Here is a 23113-nt window from a genome sequence, read left to right on the forward strand (position 1 = left end):
GTAAGAGATCAACCAAAGGACTTGTATGCATGCATATAAGCATAACCAATAGACATAGACACTGGGGGATAGGGGAGGCTAGGGGACTGTCAAGGGCGGGGGGGGAAAAAGGACACATATGTAATACCCTTTGTAATACTTTAAGCAATAAAAAAAATAGAGTACAAGAAAAAAAATTAAAATGTCATTTTTTTAAAGTGCTGTGCTGAACTTTTAGTTATCTTGAATATGAATTGGCAAGCCATTTGTTAATTATAGGACATTGCTACATAACAAGTTTGTGTATATTCACTCAATTATGACAATAGTTTATATATTGTACAGAGCTTATTTTATATTATATTTTTCTAATGATATTTAAGGTGTATTTTCATACTGCTGGTGAAGATAATTATTTTAAACTAGAGGCCCGGTACACAAAAATTTGTGCACTGGCAGGGGAGGGTTGAGGGCTGAGGGTGTGGGGGGTGTCCCTCAGCCTGTGCCCTCTCACAGTCTGGGAGCCCTTGAAGGATGTCTGACCTGGAGGGCGGTGGGGCAGGAGGCGGCTGGTGGCAGGGCAAGCAGATTGCACTGTCCTGCCCTGCCTGCAGTTTGCAAATTAGCCGCTATCTTTGTTGGTGGTTAATCCTGGCTCCCCGGGGGCAGATGGTAGGACCGGATCCCACGCCGAGTTGCAGATGGCAGGCTCTCTGCTGTGTCGCCCTGCCCCGCTGCCCACTGCACACGGCAGGCCTGGTGGGTGGTGGGGCGGGGTTGTGGCAGGGCAAGCAGATTGCACTGTCCTGCCCTGCCTGCAGTTTGCAAATTAGCCGCTATCTTTGTTGGTGGTTAATTTGCATATCACCCTGATTAGCCAATGGGAGGCATAGTGAAGGTATGGTCAATTACCATGTTTATCTATTATTAGATAGGATGATCTGTTATTTGAGATGAATATATTATATAGAAAATGTTATGTCACAGAAACCTTGTAAAAACTTCCTTGAAAAGAATAGCACTATTGAGAGATTAACTTCTATACAAATTCACCTTTTACACATTGACAGATACAGAATGAAAAAACAGGTATTAGAGCTAATATTATCCTTTATATTTATTTCCTTGCGCTAGAAAGATAAAAAGCTTAAAGTTTTGCTCATGCTTGAACCATTTTACATTGATACTGTATTTTAACACTAAATTGTGTCTATTTCTCAATTAGTTAAAACTCCCTGCAAAAGAAAAATAGGTATGTAATAAGGAAGGACTCTTCCACTAAACTCTGAATGTAGACTGGGGCATATAGTCAACTATTATGTCTAATATTCATGGCTAATGAAGTTTTTGCCCTTTTTGCTCTTACTGGCATTTGGGAAGCCCTATTGGTACCACTAGCTGAGGCCTATCTTTATCCCCAAATCAAACCCACCCACCTTCTTTATAATCAATGATGCTATCTGTGGAATAGGGGAAGATACTAGTATTATTAAAACATATAGAAGTAGGGTTGAGGGAGAAGGGTGTGTTTTCTTGGGGCTAGGCAGAGAAGTTTCAGCTGATGCAATAAGAAAGCAGAGCCATGAGGCTTTTGGGCAGATGGTAGTAGAATTGGGTTAAAGGCATTTTATCTGGTACCAGTGTGCAAGATGAGTTAGAGAGGAGAAAAACTAGAGTCAGGAAGGTAACTATTAATAAAAGGAAATCTCTAACTGGGAATTTCATTATGTCTAACTCAAAATCCAGGGCCAGAAACCTCATCCCATAAAAGCATCTCCTCTCTACATCTGATCGTATCAAATCTCTTGATAGTCTACCTCTTTCTGCATGTGCAAATGCAAAAAAGTGGGGAGAAATTGTGTCCTTTCTAGAAGTAGAGACACCATAAGTTTCCAGAGGGCAGACACAGGCCTTTTATCATCAAATCTCTAGTCTTTAGAATATAGTGGGTCTCACAAAATGTTCATTGATTGAATGAATGAAAATAAGAGTAAATATAAATGGAAGCAAAGTATGCTAGAGGAGGTAGTATATCTTGAACCACAATCAAATGATAACAGATAACTTTAGGTTCCTGGCCAAGTATCATTTCCTCTGAGCACTGGGCAGTTGAAAGAATAAACTATTCATTTCCTTCAGAAGTGTTATAGGGAATGAATACCAACTATGAACAAGATAATGCATGAATGGATTTGTGTAGTTAGCACTCTCATTATCCAAATAGGGGAAAGGAGTTGTAGATTAAAGGTAATCTGTGCATTACTTCATCTGGCAAACACTAGATCCATATAGATAGCCCCTCATGCAATGGGAAATATACCAGTATGGGATCCTATGCAAAACATCCTTCCATACTGTGAAAATGATTTATTTTCAATGAAAGCAGGAAATTTTAGAAAATAAGATACATGATAACAAGTTTACACATTCAGAAATGTCAGTAGATCAGAAACCAAAGAACCAGGTTGGCTGTAATAATATATCATCCTCATCCTTAGGGAAAGTGGAACAACAGGTTGGAGCCATGAGCAAGGAGCCTTGAAGGGTTGGGTCAAGCAAAGCCAAAACTGGATGAGAGGACACAGAAGGGGCAACTATCACAAAGTTGAGTCATGGAACAAAAATTAAGGGATGTGAGCCATAAGGTCCTGAGTCCAGAGGCTGATGAATGAACGTGAACAAAAATTTTCCTTGAAATTAAAGGAGTGGCCCTCTGGGTTATTTTGTATGGGTGTTACCCAACTGTTGTACCTTACTCACTATTTTTAAGCAGCTCATCAAATCTATGTCTCCCTTTCACATGGCATCTTTCTAAGTGCAGGCAATACAACAATACAAAGAACAAAGCAGTTGAATTCTGCTTCATCCTGTTAATGGGAAAAGTACTCACGTTCCACAAAGTAAGAGCTGGCATCAATCTTCCAGATGATCTGGCCCCGATGAGAACCATTGACTCCACGGTTCTTATAGTCCAGAAAGTTTTCCGACAATACCTCATCTATATTCCCAGGAAAGGAAGAGAGTAGAGAAACATATCAGCCAATAGCATATATAGGGGAATAAAAGAGCAAAGGATATTAATGTCATCTCCAGAACAATGGAGAAAAAAGCATCTGGAATCATAGAATCAGAGAACTCACAGAGAATCACAGAATCAGTATCCAGAGGTAACCTCTGGACAAGCCCCTTTTTAATGTAGAACTCTCTTCTCATTTCACAATACTCATGGTAAATTATCATCTAGCTGGTTCTTGAACAACTACAAAAACAAAACTATAATTGCTTTTATGGTAGTTTATTTTACTTTTGAAAACTCTTACATGCATGAAATCTCAGTATGGAAATCTTCCTCCTAGGCGGGTAAAAGATGGCAGTAGAGTAGGGGGAAGTTTCACTCATCTCCTCCCAGGTTTGAACTGGAATTACAACTAAATTATAGAGCAATTAACCTGAATAACTAATTGAAGATTTGCTGAACATGTCTTATAACCAAGGATTTACAGAAGCCACCTCAAAACTGGTAGGAAGGGTAGAGACTCTAAAAGGCCTGGTCCCTTGCCGAGACGGGTTTGGCTCAGTGGATAGAGCGTCGGCCTGCGGACTGAAGGGTCCCAGGTTCGATTCCGGTCAGGGGCATGTGCCTGGGTTGCGGGCACATGCCCAGTAGGAGATGTGCAGGAGGCAGCTGATAGATGTCTCTCTCTCGTCGATGTTTCTAACTCTCTATCTCTCTCCCTTCCTCTCTGTAAAAAATCAATAAAATATATTTAAAAAAAATAAAAGGCCTGGTCCCATACCCACTTGTGGTGGCTGAGAACTTGGGAAGATATCTCAGTTGCAAAGGTCACCCCTTACAAACATGGTGTTTCAACTCTATGCCTGGCTCCCTAGCCTGGAGCACCATGGCAATAAATAAGTACCTAACAATAATAGCCTTAAATGTAAACGGATTGAATGTTCCAATCAAAAGAATAGGGTAGCTGAATGGATAAGAAAACATGACCCAATATATGTTGTCTACAATAGAGCCACCTCAGAACAAAAGACTCACAGAGGATAAAAGTGAAGGGATGGAAAAAATATTCCATGAAAATGGAAATGAAAAAAATGCAAAGGTAGCAATATTTAGATCTGACAAAATAGACTTCAATGCAAAGGCCATAACCATAACAAGAGACAAAGAAGGCCACAACATAATACTAAAGGGGTTGATATAACAAGAGTATATAACTTTTAAAAATGCACCCAATATAGGAGCACCTAAATATATAAAAAAGCTCTTGGAGTACTTTATGGGAGAGATTGACAGCAATGCAGTCATATTTGGGGACATTAACACTCAATAGACAACACTGGATACATCTTCAAGATGAAAAACCAACAAGAAAACATTGACTCTGAATGACACAGTACATCGGATTGATTGAATTGATATTTACAGAACATTTCACCCAAAAGATGCACAACATACATTCTTTTCAAGTGCAAATGGAACATTCTCAAAAATAGTCCACATGTTAGGATACAAAATAAGTCTCTACAAGTTCAAGAAGATTGAAATCATATTACACATCTTTTTAGCTCATAATGGCATGAAAGTAGAAATCATCTAAACTAAAAACACTCAAAATATTTCAAACACATGGAGGCTAAATAGCACGTTATTAAACAATGAATGGTTTAGCAATGAGATCAAGGAAGAAATGAAAAACTTCCTGGAAACAAATAAAAATGAACACAAAACAACCCCAAATCTGTGGATCACAGCAAAAGCAGTCCTGAGAGGGAAGTTCATAGCATTACAGGCCTACCTCAAGAAACAAAAAAAATCTCTAATAAGCTATATAAACCTACAACTAAAAGAATTACAAGGAGAACAAGAGAAAAAGCCCATAATAGGTAGAAGGAAGGTTATAATAAATATCAGAGCAGAAATAAATGACATAGAGACTAAAAAAAACAATACAAAAGATCAATGAAACCAAGAGCTGGTTCTTTGAAAAGATAAACAAGGCAGATTTATCAAGAGACACAGAAAGAAGCCACAAATAAATAACATCAGAAACAAAAGAGGTAAAGTAACAACTGATACCACAGAAATACAAAGGATTGTAAGAAAATATTACAAACAACAAATTGGACAACCTGGGCAAAATGGACAAATTTCTAGGAACATACACTCTTCCAAAACTCAATCAGGAAGAATCAGAAAACCCGAATAGACCAATAACAACTAATAAAATTGAAACAGTAATAAAAAAAACTTCTGACAGACAAAAGTTGTGGACTGGATGGCTTCACAGGGAAGTTTTATCAAATACTCAAAGAAGAACTAACACCAATCCTCCACAAGCTATTCCAACAAAACTCAAGAGGAGGGAAGACTTCCAAGCTCTTTTATGAGGCCAATTATCCTAATTCCAAAACCAGATAAAGACACTACAAAGAAAGAAAATTACATGCAAATATCCCTTGAACATACATGGCAAGATCCTCTACAAAATATAAGCAAATAGGATTCAGCAATATATTAGAAATATTATTCACCAAGACCAAGTTGGATTTATCCCCGGGATGCAAAGCTAGTTTAATATTTGCAAATCAATTAATGTGATATATCACATAAACAAAATGAAAGATAAAAATCATATGATCAGATCAATAGGTGCAGAAAAAGCATTCAACAAAATCCAGCAGCCATTTTTGATAAAAAATGTCAACAAAGTGGGAATAGAGAGATCATACCTCAATATAATAAAGACCATAAATAAAAAACCACAGCCAACATCCTATTCAGTGCCTCCCCCTCCCCAGGCCTTCACCATGCTGGTCTTTTTATTTCCTTTAGTGTACAGTTAGATTGTTTACCTGAGATTTTTTTGTTTGTTTCTTGAGGTAGGACGGTAATGCTATAAATTTTCCTCCTAGGACTGCTTTTGCTGTGACTCATAGTTTTAGGATTGTTGGTTCTCATTTTCATTTGTTTCAAGGTATATTTTTATTTCTTCCTTTGATCTCAGAGTTAACCCATTCATTGTTTAGTAACATGTTATGTAGCCTCCATATCTTTGTGCATATTGTAGCTATTTTTTTTCCTTGTGATTGATTTCTAGTTTCTTACCCTTATGGCCAGAGAAGATGCTTGATATGATTTCAATATTCTTCAATTTATTAAGATTTTTTTTGATTCCTAACATGTGATCCATCATAGAAAATGTTCCATGTGCACTTGAAAAGAATGTATGTTCTGCTGCTTTGGGGTGACATGCTCTGAAGATATCAATTAAATCCATTTGATCTAGTGTGCAATTTAAGGTGGCTCTTGTTAATTTTCTGTCTGGAAGATCTATCCATTGAAGTCAAAAGGTGTTAAAATCACCTAATATGCTTGTACTACTGTCAGTCTCTCTCTTTATGTCCATCAAGATATGCTTTGTATATTTAGGTGCTCCTATGTTGGGTGCATACATGTTTACTAGAGTTATATCCTCTTGTTGGATTGCTCCCTTTATCATTATGCAGTGTCCTTCTTTTTCTTCAATTACATAGCATTTGTTTTAAAGTCTATTTGTCTGATATAATTATTGGTATTCCAGTTTTTAATCCTTTCCTTTTTGCATAAAATATCTTTTTCCATCCTTTTCATTTTTTTTGTGTGTGTATCTTTTGTTCTGAGGTTGGTCTCTTACACATTGTATATACCGTATTTTTTGAATGGAGCACTCTCCTCCATATAGGCATCAGCCTGGGAGAAATTAATTGCCCCACTTTCTGGACTCCCTCTCGCCCCACTCTGTGGAGCTCCAAATCATTGTAATACTGGTTTTGTGGTAATAATCCCCTTTAGCTTTTTCTTGTCTGGGAAGCTTCTTATTTCTCTTTAAATTTTAAATGATAGCCTTGCTGGGGAAAGTAGTTGTAGTTATAGGCCCTTGCTTTTCAACACTTCAAATATTTCACGCCAAGCCTCTTGTCTAAATGTTTCTGTTGAGAAGTGAGCTGATAGTGTTATGGGAACTCCCATATAGGTAACTAATTGCTTTTGTATTGTTGCTTTTAAGATTCTCTGTCTTTAACCTTTGGCATTTTAATAATGATATGTCTTGGTATAAGCCTCTTTCCATTCATCTTGTTTAGGACTCTCTGTGATTCCTGGGCTGGTGTGCTACTTTCCTTCACAAGGTTAGGGAAGTTTTAAGTTATTATTTCTTCACATATGCTTTTAATACCCACATTGTAAGATATATAAATGTATGCCCAGCAGGTGTGGTTCAGTGGCTGAGTTGCTGACCTCTGAGCCAGGAGGTCATGGTTCAATTCCCAGTCAGGGCACATGCTCCAATACAGGGCTTGATCCCAGTGTGAGGCATGCAGGAGGCAGCCCATCAATGATTTTCTCTCATCATTGATGTTTCTGTCTCTCTCTTCCTCTCCCTTCCTTTCTTAAATCAATAAAACTGTTTAAATATCTTGTTTCCTTATCCATTAAGCTACCCCATATTTTTTGACTGGCACATATAAGCCATTACATATTTTTGACATGTAATTTTGTCCCCTGTTTAAATAAGTTTATTTATCGTCATTTTATTCTTTATAACTTTCTTCTTCTAATACTGGTTTTGTGGTAATAATCCCCTTTAGCTTTTTCTTGTCTGGGAAGCTTCTTATTTCTCTTTAAATTTTAAATGATAGCCTTGCTGGGGAAAGTAGTTGTAGTTATAGGCCCTTGCTTTTCAACACTTCAAATATTTCACGCCAAGCCTCTTGTCTAAATGTTTCTGTTGAGAAGTGAGCTGATAGTGTTATGGGAACTCCCATATAGGTAACTAATTGCTTTTGTATTGTTGCTTTTAAGATTCTCTGTCTTTAACCTTTGGCATTTTAATAATGATATGTCTTGGTATAAGCCTCTTTCCATTCATCTTGTTTAGGACTCTCTGTGATTCCTGGGCTGGTGTGCTACTTTCCTTCACAAGGTTAGGTAAGTTTTAAGTTATTATTTCTTCAAATAGGCTCTTGATACCTTGCTCTCTCTCTTCTCCTCTGGTACCCATATGATGCAAATGTTGTTATGTGAATGCTGTCCCAAAAGTTCTTTAAATTATCCTCATTACATTTTTTTTTTTCTGCTCTGATTCAGTGTTTTCTGCTACCTGTATTCCAAATTGCTGATTTGATCCTCTGCTTCATCCAACAAATTGTTTATTCCTTCTGGTGTTTTCTTCATTTCAGATATTGCATTCCTCATTTCTGACTGGCTCTTTTTTATGGCTCCTATGTCCTTTTCATGCTGTTGTAGTTCCCACTGAGTTCCTTGAGTGATCTTATACCCGTTTAAAAAAAATCTATATCTCATAAATTGCTTGCCTTCATTTCTTTTAGCTCTTCTTGTTCTTTCATTTGAGGCATTTTTTTTTGTCTCTCCATTTTGGCTGCCTTTTGTGTGTTTTTTTTATGTACTAGGTAGATCTGCTCTGACTCTCAGTTTTGGTAGTGTGTCATATGTAGTACATGTTCTGTGGGACCCCGTGGTACACTCTCCTTGATTACCCAAACTGGGTGCTCCAGGACTGCCCCGTGTGTGGATTATATAAGCCTTCCTATTGTAATTGAGTCCTAATTACTATTGGCCTGTTTGTGTATGGATTTGACACTCTGATTGGCTGACTGTGAGGATCAACTTGCACCACAGTGTATGAGCTGTGGAGGTATTGACCACACAAAGCAAAGTTTGCCTCAGCAGGGTGTGGTGCCTGCTGAGATATCCCTTTGGATATACTGTTTGTGAAGTTTATTGGATCCTGCTCTGACGTTGTCTGAAGCTGGCTACCGGGTGTGTTGGTTTTGTGGCCTCTTGGGAGAGACTCTGGTGCAGGCCAATGGCAGGTGCTCCCTGTGACTGGCCCTGAGCAACCTGCTTGGAGCTGCAAAGTGATCCACAGTTTGTGGCTGCCTCTGCTGGCCTGGGTATGCATGGGAGGATCAAGGCTGGCTTTTACCAGCACCAGGCCTGGAGACAGGCCACCAAAAGTCTCAAGGCACCCGGAAATCCTTCTCCAACTGCCTTCACCTGCCAGTTGCCTGTTAGACTTAGTCACTGAAAGAGCCTCTAGTGGTACTTGAGTTGCATGAGGTGGTGACTCAGTGAGTCATCAGAGCGGGGTGAGTGGTGTTCACCAGAGTGATACAAGTTCAAACTCAGTGCCAGTGCTGGGTCTGAGGCCACTCAGCGAATGTTCCTGAGTCTAGCTGCCACCTTCTGGGTGCTCACACACCTCTGTGGTAGGGCAGTATCTCAGGGAGTTGTTAGGGTGAGGCCAGCAGGGTTTATCAGACCCAAACAAACCAAGATTAAGCTGTGTGAAGGGAGGGCTGTGCACCACTCAGGCATACAAAGGGAAAATGGGCCCCATCCTAGATCCACATACCTGAGTTTGTCCCAGATTCTGCCAGGAGCCTAATCTCAGAAGGGCAGGACCACCAAGAGTTAGGAGAATGGGGCTAGTAGATTTCCCATGAAGGGGAGGTGCCAGTCAGTCTTGAGGGATGGTGGGAGGAGTGGCACCCATCCCAGAGCCACACAACTCAGTCTGTCCCAGAATCTGCCCAGAGCTTAGAAGAGAGGAGACACTAGGAGTCTGGAGTGTGGGTCTAGTGGATCTGTCTTGAGAGGGAGGTGCCTGTTATGTTCACAGGAAAGTGGGGAATGGCCTCCACCCTAAAGCCACTCACCAACACCCCTTGAGTCTTCCCAGACCTCTATATCCTGGCTCAGGTAGCTCACTCCTCAGTAGTGTGTGAGCTCCACAGAGTGGGGCGGGAGGGAGTCCAGAAGGTAGGGCTATTAATTTCCCCCAGGCTGATGCCTATATGGAGGGGAGAGGTCCACCCAAAAAATATGGCATCTACGATGTGGGAGCGAGACTCACTACAGCTATCATGGCAGCTGCCCCTTCAGTTCTCTCCCCAGAGCCACAAATCCCAGTCTCTCCTCACTGACTCTAGTCCACTCTGCCCTCCCTCTGCTGGGGCCCAGGGTGAGTGGCTGTGAACAAGATTTTGTGCATTGACTGAGTGTGCTTGTGTCTCTAGCAAACTCCTGTCTGTCCTTGGCAGACAATCCCCACTGATTTTCATGGCCAAGTGTTAAATGGGGATCCCTTTCAAGCTCTGCGCTCTAGGCTTTGGAGTTGGCTTGGATTTAAGAACCCATGCTTCTAAGGGGATCCCCCGCCCCCAGCTGAGATATCCTTCTGGAATCTTAGCCACTTCCTGTGGGAGTAGGGCCAGCCATTTTTGCATTTGGCCCTTCCTACCAGTCATGATGTGGCTTCTTCTGTAAATCCTTGATTATAAGATTTCTCTTCAGCTGTCTTCAGTTAGTTATTCAGGTTGCACACTCTATATCAGCGGTTCTCAACCTGTGGGTCGCGACCCTTTTGGGGGTCGAACGACCCTTTCACAGGGGTCGCCTAAGACCATCAGAAAACACATATATAATTACATATTGTTTTTGTGATTAATCACTATGTTTTAATTATGTTCAATTTGTAACAATGAAGTTGGGGGTCACCACAACATGAGGACCTGTATTAAAGGGTTGCGGCATTAGGAAGGTTGAGAACCACTGCCTATATTTTAGTTGTAATTCCAGTTTGGTCCCGGGAGGAGATGAGTGTAATGTCCCCCTATTCCCCTGTCATTTTGGATCCTCCCCTTGTTAAGTCATTTTTAAAAATCCTCAGTAGAGGATATGTTCTTTGATTATTTTTTTGATTTTTTTTTTAGAGAAAAGAAGGGAGAGAGAGAGAGATCAATTGGTTGCCTCTCATATGCACCCCAACTGGGGACCAAATCTGCCACCTAGGTATGTGCCCTCACCAGAAACCTGCAACCTTTAGGTATACAGGTCTATGCTCCAACCAACTGAGCCACACTGGTCAGGGTGTTAAGTCATTTTAATAAGGACTTAACAGGGTCAAGGAAATGACTGATTTTAAAAATTGATGATCCTAAGAGGGTTTTTTTTAATATATTAAATATTAGTTTAATATTGGAATGTAAAATCTGGCATATGAGTTACTAAGGACCCACAAATTATGAACTTTTATGATTCACAGATAATTTGGGGTTGGGAAATTATTTTTGAATTATTATGCCACCAAAAGTGTTGCCATTTTGCACTAAATAACTTCACATTATTGTCTGTGTTCATGGGTTATGCATATATGTTCTTTAGCTATTTCTTTTACCTTCTTTATCCAATCACCCCCATCCCCTACCCCTTGGGCACAAACCAGTCTGTATTCATGCTTCTGGATCCAGAGGTGGGCAAAGGGGGTGGGGAAGGGGACTGCAATAATGTCAACATTAAAAATTTTTTAATAAAAAATAACTTCACAGGTATCTATGTACAACTACTAGGAAAAAGAACAAACTGTCAAATTAAGATGATGAGCTGTGTTTACTTTTATCTCAGTAAAAATGTCATGTTAATGCCTGATCTAATTCATTCACAGAATTTCATGACAGGTTAATAGTGCTGACCACCCTTCCTTTTGAAGTCTCTTATCTATGATGTGGGCTCCTAATTTTTGTCCCACCTCTCCAACTCCTCCATCCCCTTTCTGAGTTACTCCTTTGTCTCTCTCTTTGACAGTGGCTTTCTCGCACTCTCTTTCTACACCCAACACATAAGTATCTACTCTCAGGGTGCCGATTACCCCAGGTCTACACTTCCAGCCCAGATCTAGGGCTGACCTCAAAATCCGTCAATTCCCTCTCCACGGTTGAACGTTCCTCAAATGCCCCCATCATCCTGCTTGCTTCTCTCCTATTTCCTGACTGCAGGAAGGTACAGATATAAAAAGTTGATTTAAAACTAGTTTCACACTAAAAACCTAATTGTCTAAGGCCTAAACAAGTAAGATTCATAATTCAAGTAGGGATGGGTAGGAGGGAGACTACGGCAAAATAGATGGATGCAGGACAGTCTCAAGGGGGAAGCTTAACTCCTCCTGACTAAAGCCACATGGAGCTACAGGCTCAGGCTGCCTAATTGAGGGCTTTTGTTAAGGAAGGTTAAAATTTGAATTTTAATGGGAAATCCCTGCATTTTTTAAGTGTTAATAACTAATCAAATTTAAAACAAAATGGGCTAAACAAAATATGCTTTATGGGCTACTATTTTGCAAGATTTGTTCTAGATCAGCGGTTCTCAACCTGTGGGTCGCGACCCCTTTGGGGGTCGAACGACCCTTTCACAGGGGTCGCCTAAGACCATTGGAAAACACATATGTAATTACATATTGTTTTTGTGATTAATCACTATGCTTTAATTATGTTCACTTTGTAACAATAAAATTGAGGGTCACCACAACATGAGGAACTATAGTAAAGGATCATGGCATTAGGAAGGTTGAGAACCACTGTTCTAGATCAATGGTATCCAAACACTTTTAATCAGAAACAATTTTTAAAGCAAATTAAATATCATCTGTTTGGAAGGTCAGTTTAGTTAGTAACCACTATTTATGTAAAAAAATCTCAAAAATTATGTTTCTGAATCATTATAATACTGTGTGTATGGTAACTACACTAACCAAACTGGTTACAAAACCTTTAAGAGAACAAAAGAATATTTCTCTGACACCTGGACAGATAAGAGTCCCAATATTTTATCATAAAAACAGCTGAGGATATAAAATACTCAGAACAATCATTAGCTTCTCTGATATTTGATGATGTTAAATCTGTGTGTCTGAATGTGTGAATGCTTCATTGCAGAGACTGAATGCAAAAGGCCTGGCCTCAGTTGAATTTGCTGACTCTAGTGGCCCCTTTCACTTTGCAGTGTAAATGCGTCAATTTTCACCACACCTGATTCTACCATGTAAGACAGATGAAACACATTTTTCATGAAACTTTATATCCATAATTTACAATTTGTGAGGTTTATGTTCTCTAGCACTACAAATCTGTGCAGCCATTTTCCGTTCAGTCATCATGACGTTCTTTAGTCCCTGGTGTTTGTGTTCACTGTCTACAGTGAAAGCAGTATTACAAAGCAGAAAGAATGTTGAAAGAGCAGGTAAAAAGAGGCCTATGATTCTGTTGAAAACAAAAGTGAAATTAACTCCATGTAGATGTACAAGTGGTAACAATGTTTGTGTCCAACCACTCTTTACCCTGCTATCTCATGATCTTCTTCTATGGAGTAGAGGTGGCACAAGAAGCTAGTGTGTGGTCTTCAGTGTGCTAGAATTTGGTGCATAACACATTTGACTGCGAATTGTGAGTTTTAATTAAATTATAAAGTTTATTGAAATATGAAAGCCTGCAGAGGAGTGAAATATGAACAATATGCTTGTTGAATGCCCAAACCACATTCCTAAGATGTTATTCTGCTGCACACTGTTAGCCAGCCTGGCTAGTCGCTATTCTACTCACCGATGAGATACATGCCTATCCAGTCTCCAGCGTCCACTTCCTCCTTTATGTCCCAGTGGATGACTAGGTCCTGGGAATGCCCTATGGAGTAGTAGGAGCTGCTGACCATGAGCGTGGAGCGGCTGTCAGAGGTAACCAGGTCAGTGTCGCTGGTGGAGCGGGGGATGGTGACGGTGCCATGGGGGCCGGTCCTGATGGCCATGCTGTGGAACTGGCTGGGGTTGTAGCTGTGGCGAAGTGGCTCCTTGCAGCGGCGCCTGTTCTGGTTGTTTCTAGATGGAGATGCCATGGCGGCCAGGCCTAAAAACCTGTTCTGGTACAGATTCTGTGGGGATAAGCAGACAATCAGCAGGGGCAGAAGAGCCCGGCCACAAGGTCACTGTCTTCACAGGAAATGAAGGATATTCTGGGAGAAAGGAGCTGCGAGTGAGCAGCCCCCTAGGAAGGTTTGAAACACAAGAGCATTTTTCTCCGGACAAATACTGTGGCTCTGGGTTCACACAGAGCAGGCAAGAATGCAAATGTGAGCTCATCAAGGGGCTGTGCACTTCCAACTGGCTGGAGCCTGCTTCTCCCAGCTCCTTCCAACCTGCTTGGTATTGGAAGGCCTGCATATGTGCAGAATGGTCCTGAAGATACGTCTGCCCCCAACCAAAGTACCACCTCTTGAGTTTTCCAGCATCAATTCAATTGGATCCAATTTTATCCTTCATTAGAGTAAATGATGGTTATTATCACTAAACATTTTAGTGATTCCTGCAGCATTCAAAACCCTACACACAGCCTAGAATCAGAGGTGGCCCCTGCGGGGTGAGATGGTCATTCCTCCTTCATTTACTCTCTTTCACTCTACATAATATCTCCAGGCCTTCTGAAATTTTTACAAAATTTCTATAGATATCTTCAGGCACCATCATGTTTAATAAAATCCAAGCTCAATCCCAGAGAGCCAATGTTATTATCAAAAACATTGCCTCTGGCCTGGCCAGTGTGGCTCAATGGTTGAGTGTTGACTCATGAACAAAGAGATTACTGGTTGGATTCCTGAACAGGGCGTAAATCTGGTTTACAGGCTCAATCCCCAGTATGGGGTGTGTAGGAAGCAGCCAATCTATGTTTCTCTCTCATCGGTGTTTCTATCTCTTTATCCCTCCTCTTCCTTACTTTCTCTCTAAAATCAATAAAAAATATTTTAAAAAAACACTGCCTCTGTTGAGAATAAAAAATGCTTGTTTTTATTGTTTACAATATTGAATACTTAAAATGAACTGAGCTGTTCAGAGCAGTATCACGATTGTTTTGGATACAGATCGCTTTTACAATGTGGGGAGAGAGCATCATATAACATTTCTACAATGGATTCATTTTTGAAACAAGCAAGGGTAATTTTAACTTCACCAAAGTATACTAACATTGGGATTTAGATGCACATTTTGGGGGTTCCTGGCAATTAAAGTACACACTATTCTACAACTAATAACACTTTTGTTTTTAAGAAGATTAAGTTCTAAAAATGGGCGTGGGTTCAATCATGCAGTTTAGATCCCGGGGACTGTAACTTACACACCAATCACATGCAAGTGACTGACTTTTTGTTTCACCAGCCATGAGGGTCAGACCCCAGCAGCAGTCTATTCTTTACATTATATAAGTCTAGTTACCAGAAATTTAGGCTTGTGCTTTTTCCATCTTCCAAGACCAGGGCACTTGGAAAAAGTCAATTAATCTGATAAAACCCAGTGTCTTCATCCTGAGTCCTTACTGGCCCTGTAGCCTGCTTTTTTGTTCATTATTTGAGTCTCTTGTTAGGAATTCCTCTGGTCTCAGAGGAGGTAACCATGGGATTACTATAGACAGAAATGGCAGACTTCAGAAAGCAACTCATCACATTATTGGTACCATACATTTTATTTTTAAAAAATATATTTTTATTGACTTCAGAGTGGAAGGGAGAGGGAGAGAGATAGAAATATCAATGATAAGAGAAAAGCATTGATTGGCTGCTTCCTGCATGTTCCTTACTGGGATCGAGCCCACAACCTGGGCATGTGCCCTGACTAACCGGGAATTGAACTGTGACCTCCTGGTTCATAGGGCAATGTTCAACCACTGAGCCTCGCCAGCCAAGTCATATATCTTATTTTTTATAAAAAATGTTTGTCACTGTGCCATTCTGAAAATATATATACTATAGCGTTGCCCGGAAACCATCATCCTCTCAGGAACACAGGCAAAGCCTTTAGCCCAGGAAGCATGAACAGCCCACCAACCTGACAGTCACCCTGGTTCTCTGGGAATTTTGGGGAGGATTTCAGTAATGTGACCACCATCCTGGATGCTCTGTCCATAGTCCTTTATAAAATCTCCAAAAAAGAAAGGCTGTTTCTGAAGCCCATTTCTTCAGTTTGCACACAGTTTATGAGGACTGAAAACATCTTACAATATTATGATGGTGATTAAAATCTACTTAGAATTGACATAGTCATGTATATAATTATGAATTAGACCAGCAATTTTCAACTGGTGTGCCACAGGAATTTTTAAAGCATGCAATACCTGACTATTTGGTCAGGGGCACTGACCTCTGTTCCCTTAGATTATCAAATGAAAAAATGACAACGTCCAACACAATAGCAATATGATGTGAATGAATCAAAATTATACCTATTTTTTGTCATATCAACAAAAATATAATATAGTCTTTGGCGTGCTGCAAAATTTTAGTAGCTTATTACTAGTTTATTATTATTCAGTAATTAGTGTGCCATGAGATGTAAAAGGTTGAAAATCACTGAATTAGACCAAACCATAATCAAGTTGGTGCAGCACCAATGAGCTTCCAAGCTGTGATTCCTTAGGCCATTTACTCAGTCTTTCTAGGCCTTAGTTTCCTAATATGTAAATGGTTATTGTCAGAATTTAATGAGATAAGGTGGGTCAAGTTCTTAGCACTGAGAGTGCTCAATTAATAAAAACCTAAAAAACTACTAGTGTTGCTTTAGGTAAGGAAGACTCACTGGAACGTAGGTCCCAGGCAGTTGGCTAGGCTTACTGGCCAAGGGTATCCTCACCTTGTCACCAAAGCCCTCACACTTGAGTTCATTCTGAAGTAAACTTACGATTGTTCTTTATCATGGCCCTCCATGTTTGCTTACAGAATGTAAACTGCAAAGGTTAAACAATCTAGTGTATTTGTAATGGTGCCCTATAAACCATTATTTTTTGCAAGGGGCTCTCTGTACGTATTTGTAAGGTTTGTGCTCGAGTAGGACATTTTTGCACTGATGTTGAGAAGAATGAGAGAGATTTTTACCCTTGTAGTGTCAGTCAGAGTCTCAAAAAAGTGTATAGAGTGTTTTCCTTTTGTTGAAGATACTTCTGCTGTGTTACTTTTTTTTTTTTTTTAACCAGAATTATCTGGAAACCATTCAATCTCCTGAAACTGTCAAATTACACCAGTGATCACTGGCCATGTGGTAAGAACAAAGGCATAGAAGGAAATATTAGTCAAGAAAGACATTTGCCAGTAATTTACTAGATTGGAATAATGACATTTTCCTGGAATAGGAAGGGCAGCCTCAAAGTTGTTCCTTGAAGACCACGTTTCCCCCGCTCCCCACCCCATCTTTGCCCACATCCTCCCCAATCAGATTTGCTGGCAGGATTTGTATTTCAAGATTGTGTGCTACCACCAACTCTGTTGTGAGTGCTCCTGTATCCTTTCCCATCCTTTCCTAAGAGAGTGGGCCTTTCTGCTCTGTGATCCCACAGGAGTTCTATTCCCCGCAAAGGATTTTTGTTTTGTTATTGCTAGTTGACCTGTTCACGCTCATCACTGTGAAGACCTTCAGTTCAGTGTTCCCTGCTCTTTATATTTCCCTGGACCTGGCATGACTCCTATAATTATAAAGGCCCTCAAAGCTTTTGTAACAGAATTTATTTTATTCAATTATGTCCCTTCTTTTTCCATAACAGTTTAAAGTGGCTATTAAAATAGATAAAATACATAAAGACATGATAAGTTAGCAGTAGATGGTGCAGAGGAAAAAGAACATACAATCAAAGTCATGTAAGACAAAGGCTAATATTAAACTATATTCATCATGTCCTAAATGGATTTAATTGTCTACCCCAGACATTCACAAGTGTTCTAGTTTACACTATAGATTGATCTACTGGAGGAAGCAATTTAATCACTATCTCTTCACATCTGAACCATGGGAGATAAAAACATCTGTCCTGTTTTTATTTATTTATTTTAAACATTTTATTTACTTATTTATTTATTTAATCTATTGGTGTGACATGGTTCAATAAAATTATATAGGTTTCAGGTATACCATTCTAAAATACATCATCTCTATATTGTACTGTGTGTTCACACCCCATGAATATGTCCTGTTTTTAAATGGCAATGGATAAAGGACCACTTTCTTCTTAGACAGCGAATCTAATGTTTTACAACTTCTCAATTCTTCCTAATCTCTAAGAAAAATCTTATCTCACAGAGATTACACCCTACTCTTTCCTCTTCCCAAAGAGGAGTGGCTCCCCCCCATTCTCTGGTCAAGTAGCAAGTTAACTGGTATCACTGAATTGCTCCCAGCATTTTCTCCATCCCACCAAGTAATTCAAGTGTCTTTTATCTACTCTTAACATTGGTGATAGCCAATATGACACTGATAAAAAAAAAAACCCACACACAAACCATAAGCAAACAAACTCTCTGAGAATATTAGTAACAGTTTAAGTAACGTAATTTTCCAATAATTGGTTTCAATCAAGGGTCATAGTTAGGGTTAGATTAAGTACAGATTTTAATTGACCTGTGAAAAAGTGCGTCCACTGAGTCAGCCACTGAAAACATCTGATCAAATTGTGTCCTACCTCCGAGGGCGTAAGAACCCATTTGTGTGTGACTTAAAGGACACACTAGATCAGGTGGATTTAATTGACATTTACAAAACATTTCACCCCAAAGCTGCGGAATATACATTCTTCTCAAATGCACATGGGACATTGTCAAAGATAGACAGCATGTTAGGACACAAAATAAATCTCTACAAGTTCAAGAGGATTAAAATCATATCAAGCATTTTCTTTGAGCACAATGGTATGAAACTAGAAATTAACTACACTAAAAACACAAGCATTCAAACATCACAAAAACAGCAAAATATTAGGAATTTAGTAGGAGGCTAAATAGCATGTTATCAAACAATGAATGGGCTGCTAATGATATCAAGGAAGAAATAAAAATTTCTTGGAAACTAATGAAAATGAAGCCACAACAAACCAAATCTAAGGGGCACAACAAAAGCATTTCTGAGAGGGAAGTTTATAGTATACGGGCCTACCTCAAGAAACAAGAAAAAATATCAAATAAATGATCAAGCCTTGCAACTAAAATAACTAGGAGACCAATAAGAAAAGCCCTGCATAAATAGAAGGACAGAAATAGTAGAGATCAGAGTGGAAATAAATGACACAGAGATTGAAAAAAAAAACCCCAAACAATACAAAAGATCAATGAGCCCAGCTGGTGTGGCTCAGTGGTTGAATGTTCAACCTATGAACCAGGAGGTCACAGTTTGATTCCCAGTCAGGGTACATGCCTGGGTTGCATACACTGTCTCCACTGGGGTGTATGCTGGAGGCAGCCAATCTATGATTCTCTTATTATTGATGTTTCTGTCTCTCCCTCTTCCTTCTTCTGTCTGAAATAAATAAAAAAGCATATTAAAAAGTAAAATAAAATTTAAAAATCCCCAGCAAGTTTGCTTGGCCTATGTGATTGTGCTTTGTCTTGATTTTCCACGTCCTTGCAACGAGAAGTTTGTCACTATAACTCTATCAGAGTTAGAACTCTGACCTGAACCCCTTTCTTCTTGCTTAGGGCCACAGCCTGCCCTGCTGGTATTAACATCCTTCCCCTGAAAGTCGAATTCTGCTCAATTGCTTAGATGAAGAATTCCCACAGCATACACAAGAAATCATGAGTTAATAAATGATACACTAAAAAAAGCTGTATAAATGCTGCATTTCTAAATCCCCTTGTCACATTATAAACACTTTGAGAGATCCTGTGGCAAAGCTATCAGATTACATTTGTTTAGCCTAGAGTTTCCCAAGGTTACTTGTATGCATATATGTATAACTCATGGACACAGACAATAGGGTGGTAAAAGCCTGGGGCAGGGAAGGGGGTTGCTGAAAGGGTCAATGGAGTGGGGGACGACATATGCAATACTTTCAACAATAAAGATTTAATTAAAAATAAATAAACAGTCAGCAAATACCTTCCTATTAATAATCATTATAACACAAACTATTAATTTTTTTGTTAATCCTCACCCGGGGATATTTTCCCACTGATTTTTAGAGAGAGTAGAAAGGAGAGGGAGAGATAGAGAGAAACATTGATGTGAGAGAGAGACATCGATTGGTTGCCTCCGGCCTGCACCCCGACCAGGGCTGGGGAACTTACAACTAAGGTACGTGCCCTTGACTGGAATTGAACCTAGGACCCTTCAGTACACAGGCCAACGCTCTATCCACTGAGCCAAACTGGCTAGGACTTAATTTTTGTTTCCTGATTCATATATCCATTATATTAAAATGTTTAGATCTCAGGTTGAAATTAAGTATTAAATAGCAAAAATGAAACCAAACAAATTATTTGCAATACATTGTCTATATGCAAAGGAGGAAGATAAAAAAGGGAAGGCTCTGTTGTAGGAAGTGCTGCTTTTAGAGCAGTAGCTTTTATTTAATCACTCCCCTGGTACACATTAGCCTAATGTAGCACTTATTAATTATTCCAGTATTTCACTGTGATAGTATTAATCAGGAGAAATGATGCTGGTGCTCATATTTTGCTCTACTGCATTCTAACTTGGTTTAAACTAATTCTTCCTTTTTACAGTGCTCAGTAGACCTCTTATGCCACACACATAGCTTTATACCAACATACTAACTCTTCACATTTACTATTTTGGGTAGTATGATAAAGCAAATAGCCAGTCATTATCCTTTCCCTTAAATATTCTCAAAATATTTATGATGACCTACGATGGACCTAGAAGGTACAATAACTTGAAAAGGAATTTCCCACAGAAAAGAGTAAAAATGTACCGATTAAATAATAGAAAATGATTTGCAAGGTAATGAGTACACTTTAAAATTTAAAAAGTATACTAGAAAAGCCACGTATTAACTTGTTTTATTTTTATACCTGTTCATATGAAATAATAAGGTCAGATTCTTGAAAGCAGATGGCATCAATTTTTATAATAAGAAAGAGAAATCTTCCTCTCTTAATTAATTATAATTCATATTTCAGTTCCCAAGTAAGCATCCCTTCCTCAAGGACACTTCCTGAATCCCAGTCCCGGTAAAGCTCCCTCTTATGCGTGCTCAGAAGCTGCATTCTTTCCCTTCAGAATACTCATATCGGCTATGACTTGAGTGACTTTTCTTCTTCACTAGATTGAAAGCCTGGAAATCGGGGTCTGCCTTTGCTCACCATTTCCCCCCTGCACCCAGCACAGCATCTGACCCAGTGTAGCCACTCCATAAATATTTATCAGTGAGTAACATATGTTAAATAGTACATATTTGTTGACTAAATCTGTATGCAATGGAGGGTAGAGCTCTCAAAATAAGCTAATGTCTGAAATAGTACTTGACTTCTCAGTTGTTTTTATTTCAAGCTCTTTTGCTTAGAAGTAAATTAATAAGCAACTTGAATCACATTAGGCACCCCTACAAAGGTTTTAGATGCTCTGATTCTTAAATAATATAGTTAGGGTTCTCATTTTTAATTTATTATATTGATTAACTAGAACATTGTGCTTCCCCCTCTGGAATTATAATATACTTTTTTTATACATAAATGCAATAAAGAAAAAAAGGAATGGATTACTAGAGTAAGTGTACAGAGATGCTATTGGGCATCCCAGTGAGGAATGACAAAGTGATTCAAGAGAAAGTGATTAAATACCCTTTCCTCTAGTGACACCAAAGAGTCTTAGAGCTATAAGTGATCATGTTGGAGACAAGTTTAGATAACAAAACCACAGCTTGTTCTGTGGTTTTCAAGTACAGAGGGGCCATTTCGCTGGGAGGTAGGAGCAGTGCTGAAAGAAAAGAGAGAGAGATAATTCAACAGAGGTGGACTTAAGAAGTTCTGCTGCTCATACATTTTCATATATGATGATCCAAGGGAGCTGGAGAGCTGAACCATCTGTAGAAATAAACCAAGGTGGAGGAGGCAAGGAGGTTTTTATTGGGTTTCTGTGAGTATGGTGTCAGTGGATTGCATATTGACTTAATGCTTTCTTGTACCCTCTGCTAAACTCCTTAACATAACTTTCCAGTAAGAGTATTTGTCTAGAACAGGGGTGGGCAAACTTTTTGACTCAAGGGCCACAATGGGTTCTTAAACTGGACCGGAGGGCCGGAACAAAAGCATGGATGGAGTGTTTGTGTGAACTAATATAAATTCAAAGTAAACATCATTACATAAAAGGGTACGGTCTTTTTTTTAGTTTTATTCATTTCAAACGGGCCGAATCCGGCCCGCGGGCCGTAGTTTGCCCACGGCTGGTCTAGAATGTCAGATATTTTCAAGAAGGCTGGTCAAGCAGAAAATTGTTTCCTGGCAATCCTATATAATAAAAGCCTAATATGCTAAATGACTGGTCATCTGGTTGGCCGTTCAACTAATCAAAGCATAATATGCTAATGATATGCTAAGGCTGCTCAACTATTTGCTATGATGTGCACTGACTGGGGGGATCGGGCCCAAGCCGGCAGGCGGACATCCCCTGAGGGTTCCCGGACTAAGAGAGGACACAGGCCGAATTTTGTGCACCGGGCTTCTAGTACATACACTGAGTGGCCAGATTATTATGACCACCCCATCAGTACTTCATTGACACTTCCAAAAATACTGAATATTGAAAACTTCCTAAGCAAATACTCTCAAGGTTTTATTATTATTATTATTAATTGCATAACTAATTCACTTCATTGTACTGAAGGGTGGTCATAATAATCTGGCCGGTCATAATAATCTGGCCACTCAGTGTATATAAAGTAAAGCTCATACTTCTGCAACAAGGATATAATTTATGCATTTCTAATTAGTGTGCAAATAGAGCCTGTATCATTATCAATACTACCACCATCATCATCTTCATTATTATCATCATCATCATCTTACTGATGTTGAGCAACTACTATGTGTCAGGCCTGTGGCAGGATCTTTCCCTCCATGCTACCTACCATTAAATTCTCTAAAAAACCCAAGTGCCTGCTCTGTTATCGTCCTTATTTGGGAAAGGGGAATTCACGGCTCCATGCAGTTGCCAGTGATTTCCAAACTGTCCATCAAAATGGCCTGAATAAAATGCAGATTCCTGGGTCTCACCAGAAAGCTACTGAACCAGGGTATCCAATGGTGGTTAAGTGGTTAGAGCATCGGCCTGCACACTGAAGGGTCACGGGTTCAATACCCAGTCAAGGGCACATATCTGGGTTGCAGGTTCCATCTTTGGTCCCTGTGGGAGGCAACCAACTCTCTCTCTCTCTCTCTCTCTATCTCTCTATCTCTCTCTCTCTCTCTCTCTCCCTCCTTCCCTTCTTCCCTCTCGTCCACTCTTTCTAAAATCAGTGGGAAAAA

The 23113-nt window shown here is 39.5% G+C and overlaps 1 protein-coding gene across 4 annotated transcripts in view; it reads right to left on the minus strand.

Moving 5' to 3' along the window:
* Positions 1-23113, minus strand: part of HECW1 (HECT, C2 and WW domain containing E3 ubiquitin protein ligase 1) — a 164314-nt gene that overhangs the window by 81248 nt on the left and 59953 nt on the right. For all 4 annotated transcript variants that reach the window (XM_006757224.2, XM_015559723.1, XM_006757226.2 and 1 more), the window contains exons 2-3: positions 13429-13753; positions 2870-2977 (exon numbers count right to left, since the gene is read on the minus strand). In XM_006757224.2, the coding sequence (XP_006757287.1) occupies positions 2870-2977; positions 13429-13717 (397 nt within the window). In that variant the 5' untranslated portion in view covers positions 13718-13753. The remainder of the gene's footprint in view (positions 1-2869; positions 2978-13428; positions 13754-23113) is intronic.

The sequence above is a fragment of the Myotis davidii genome, unplaced genomic scaffold (assembly GCF_000327345.1).
Source record: "Myotis davidii unplaced genomic scaffold, ASM32734v1 scaffold573, whole genome shotgun sequence".
NCBI lineage: Eukaryota > Metazoa > Chordata > Mammalia > Chiroptera > Vespertilionidae > Myotis > Myotis davidii.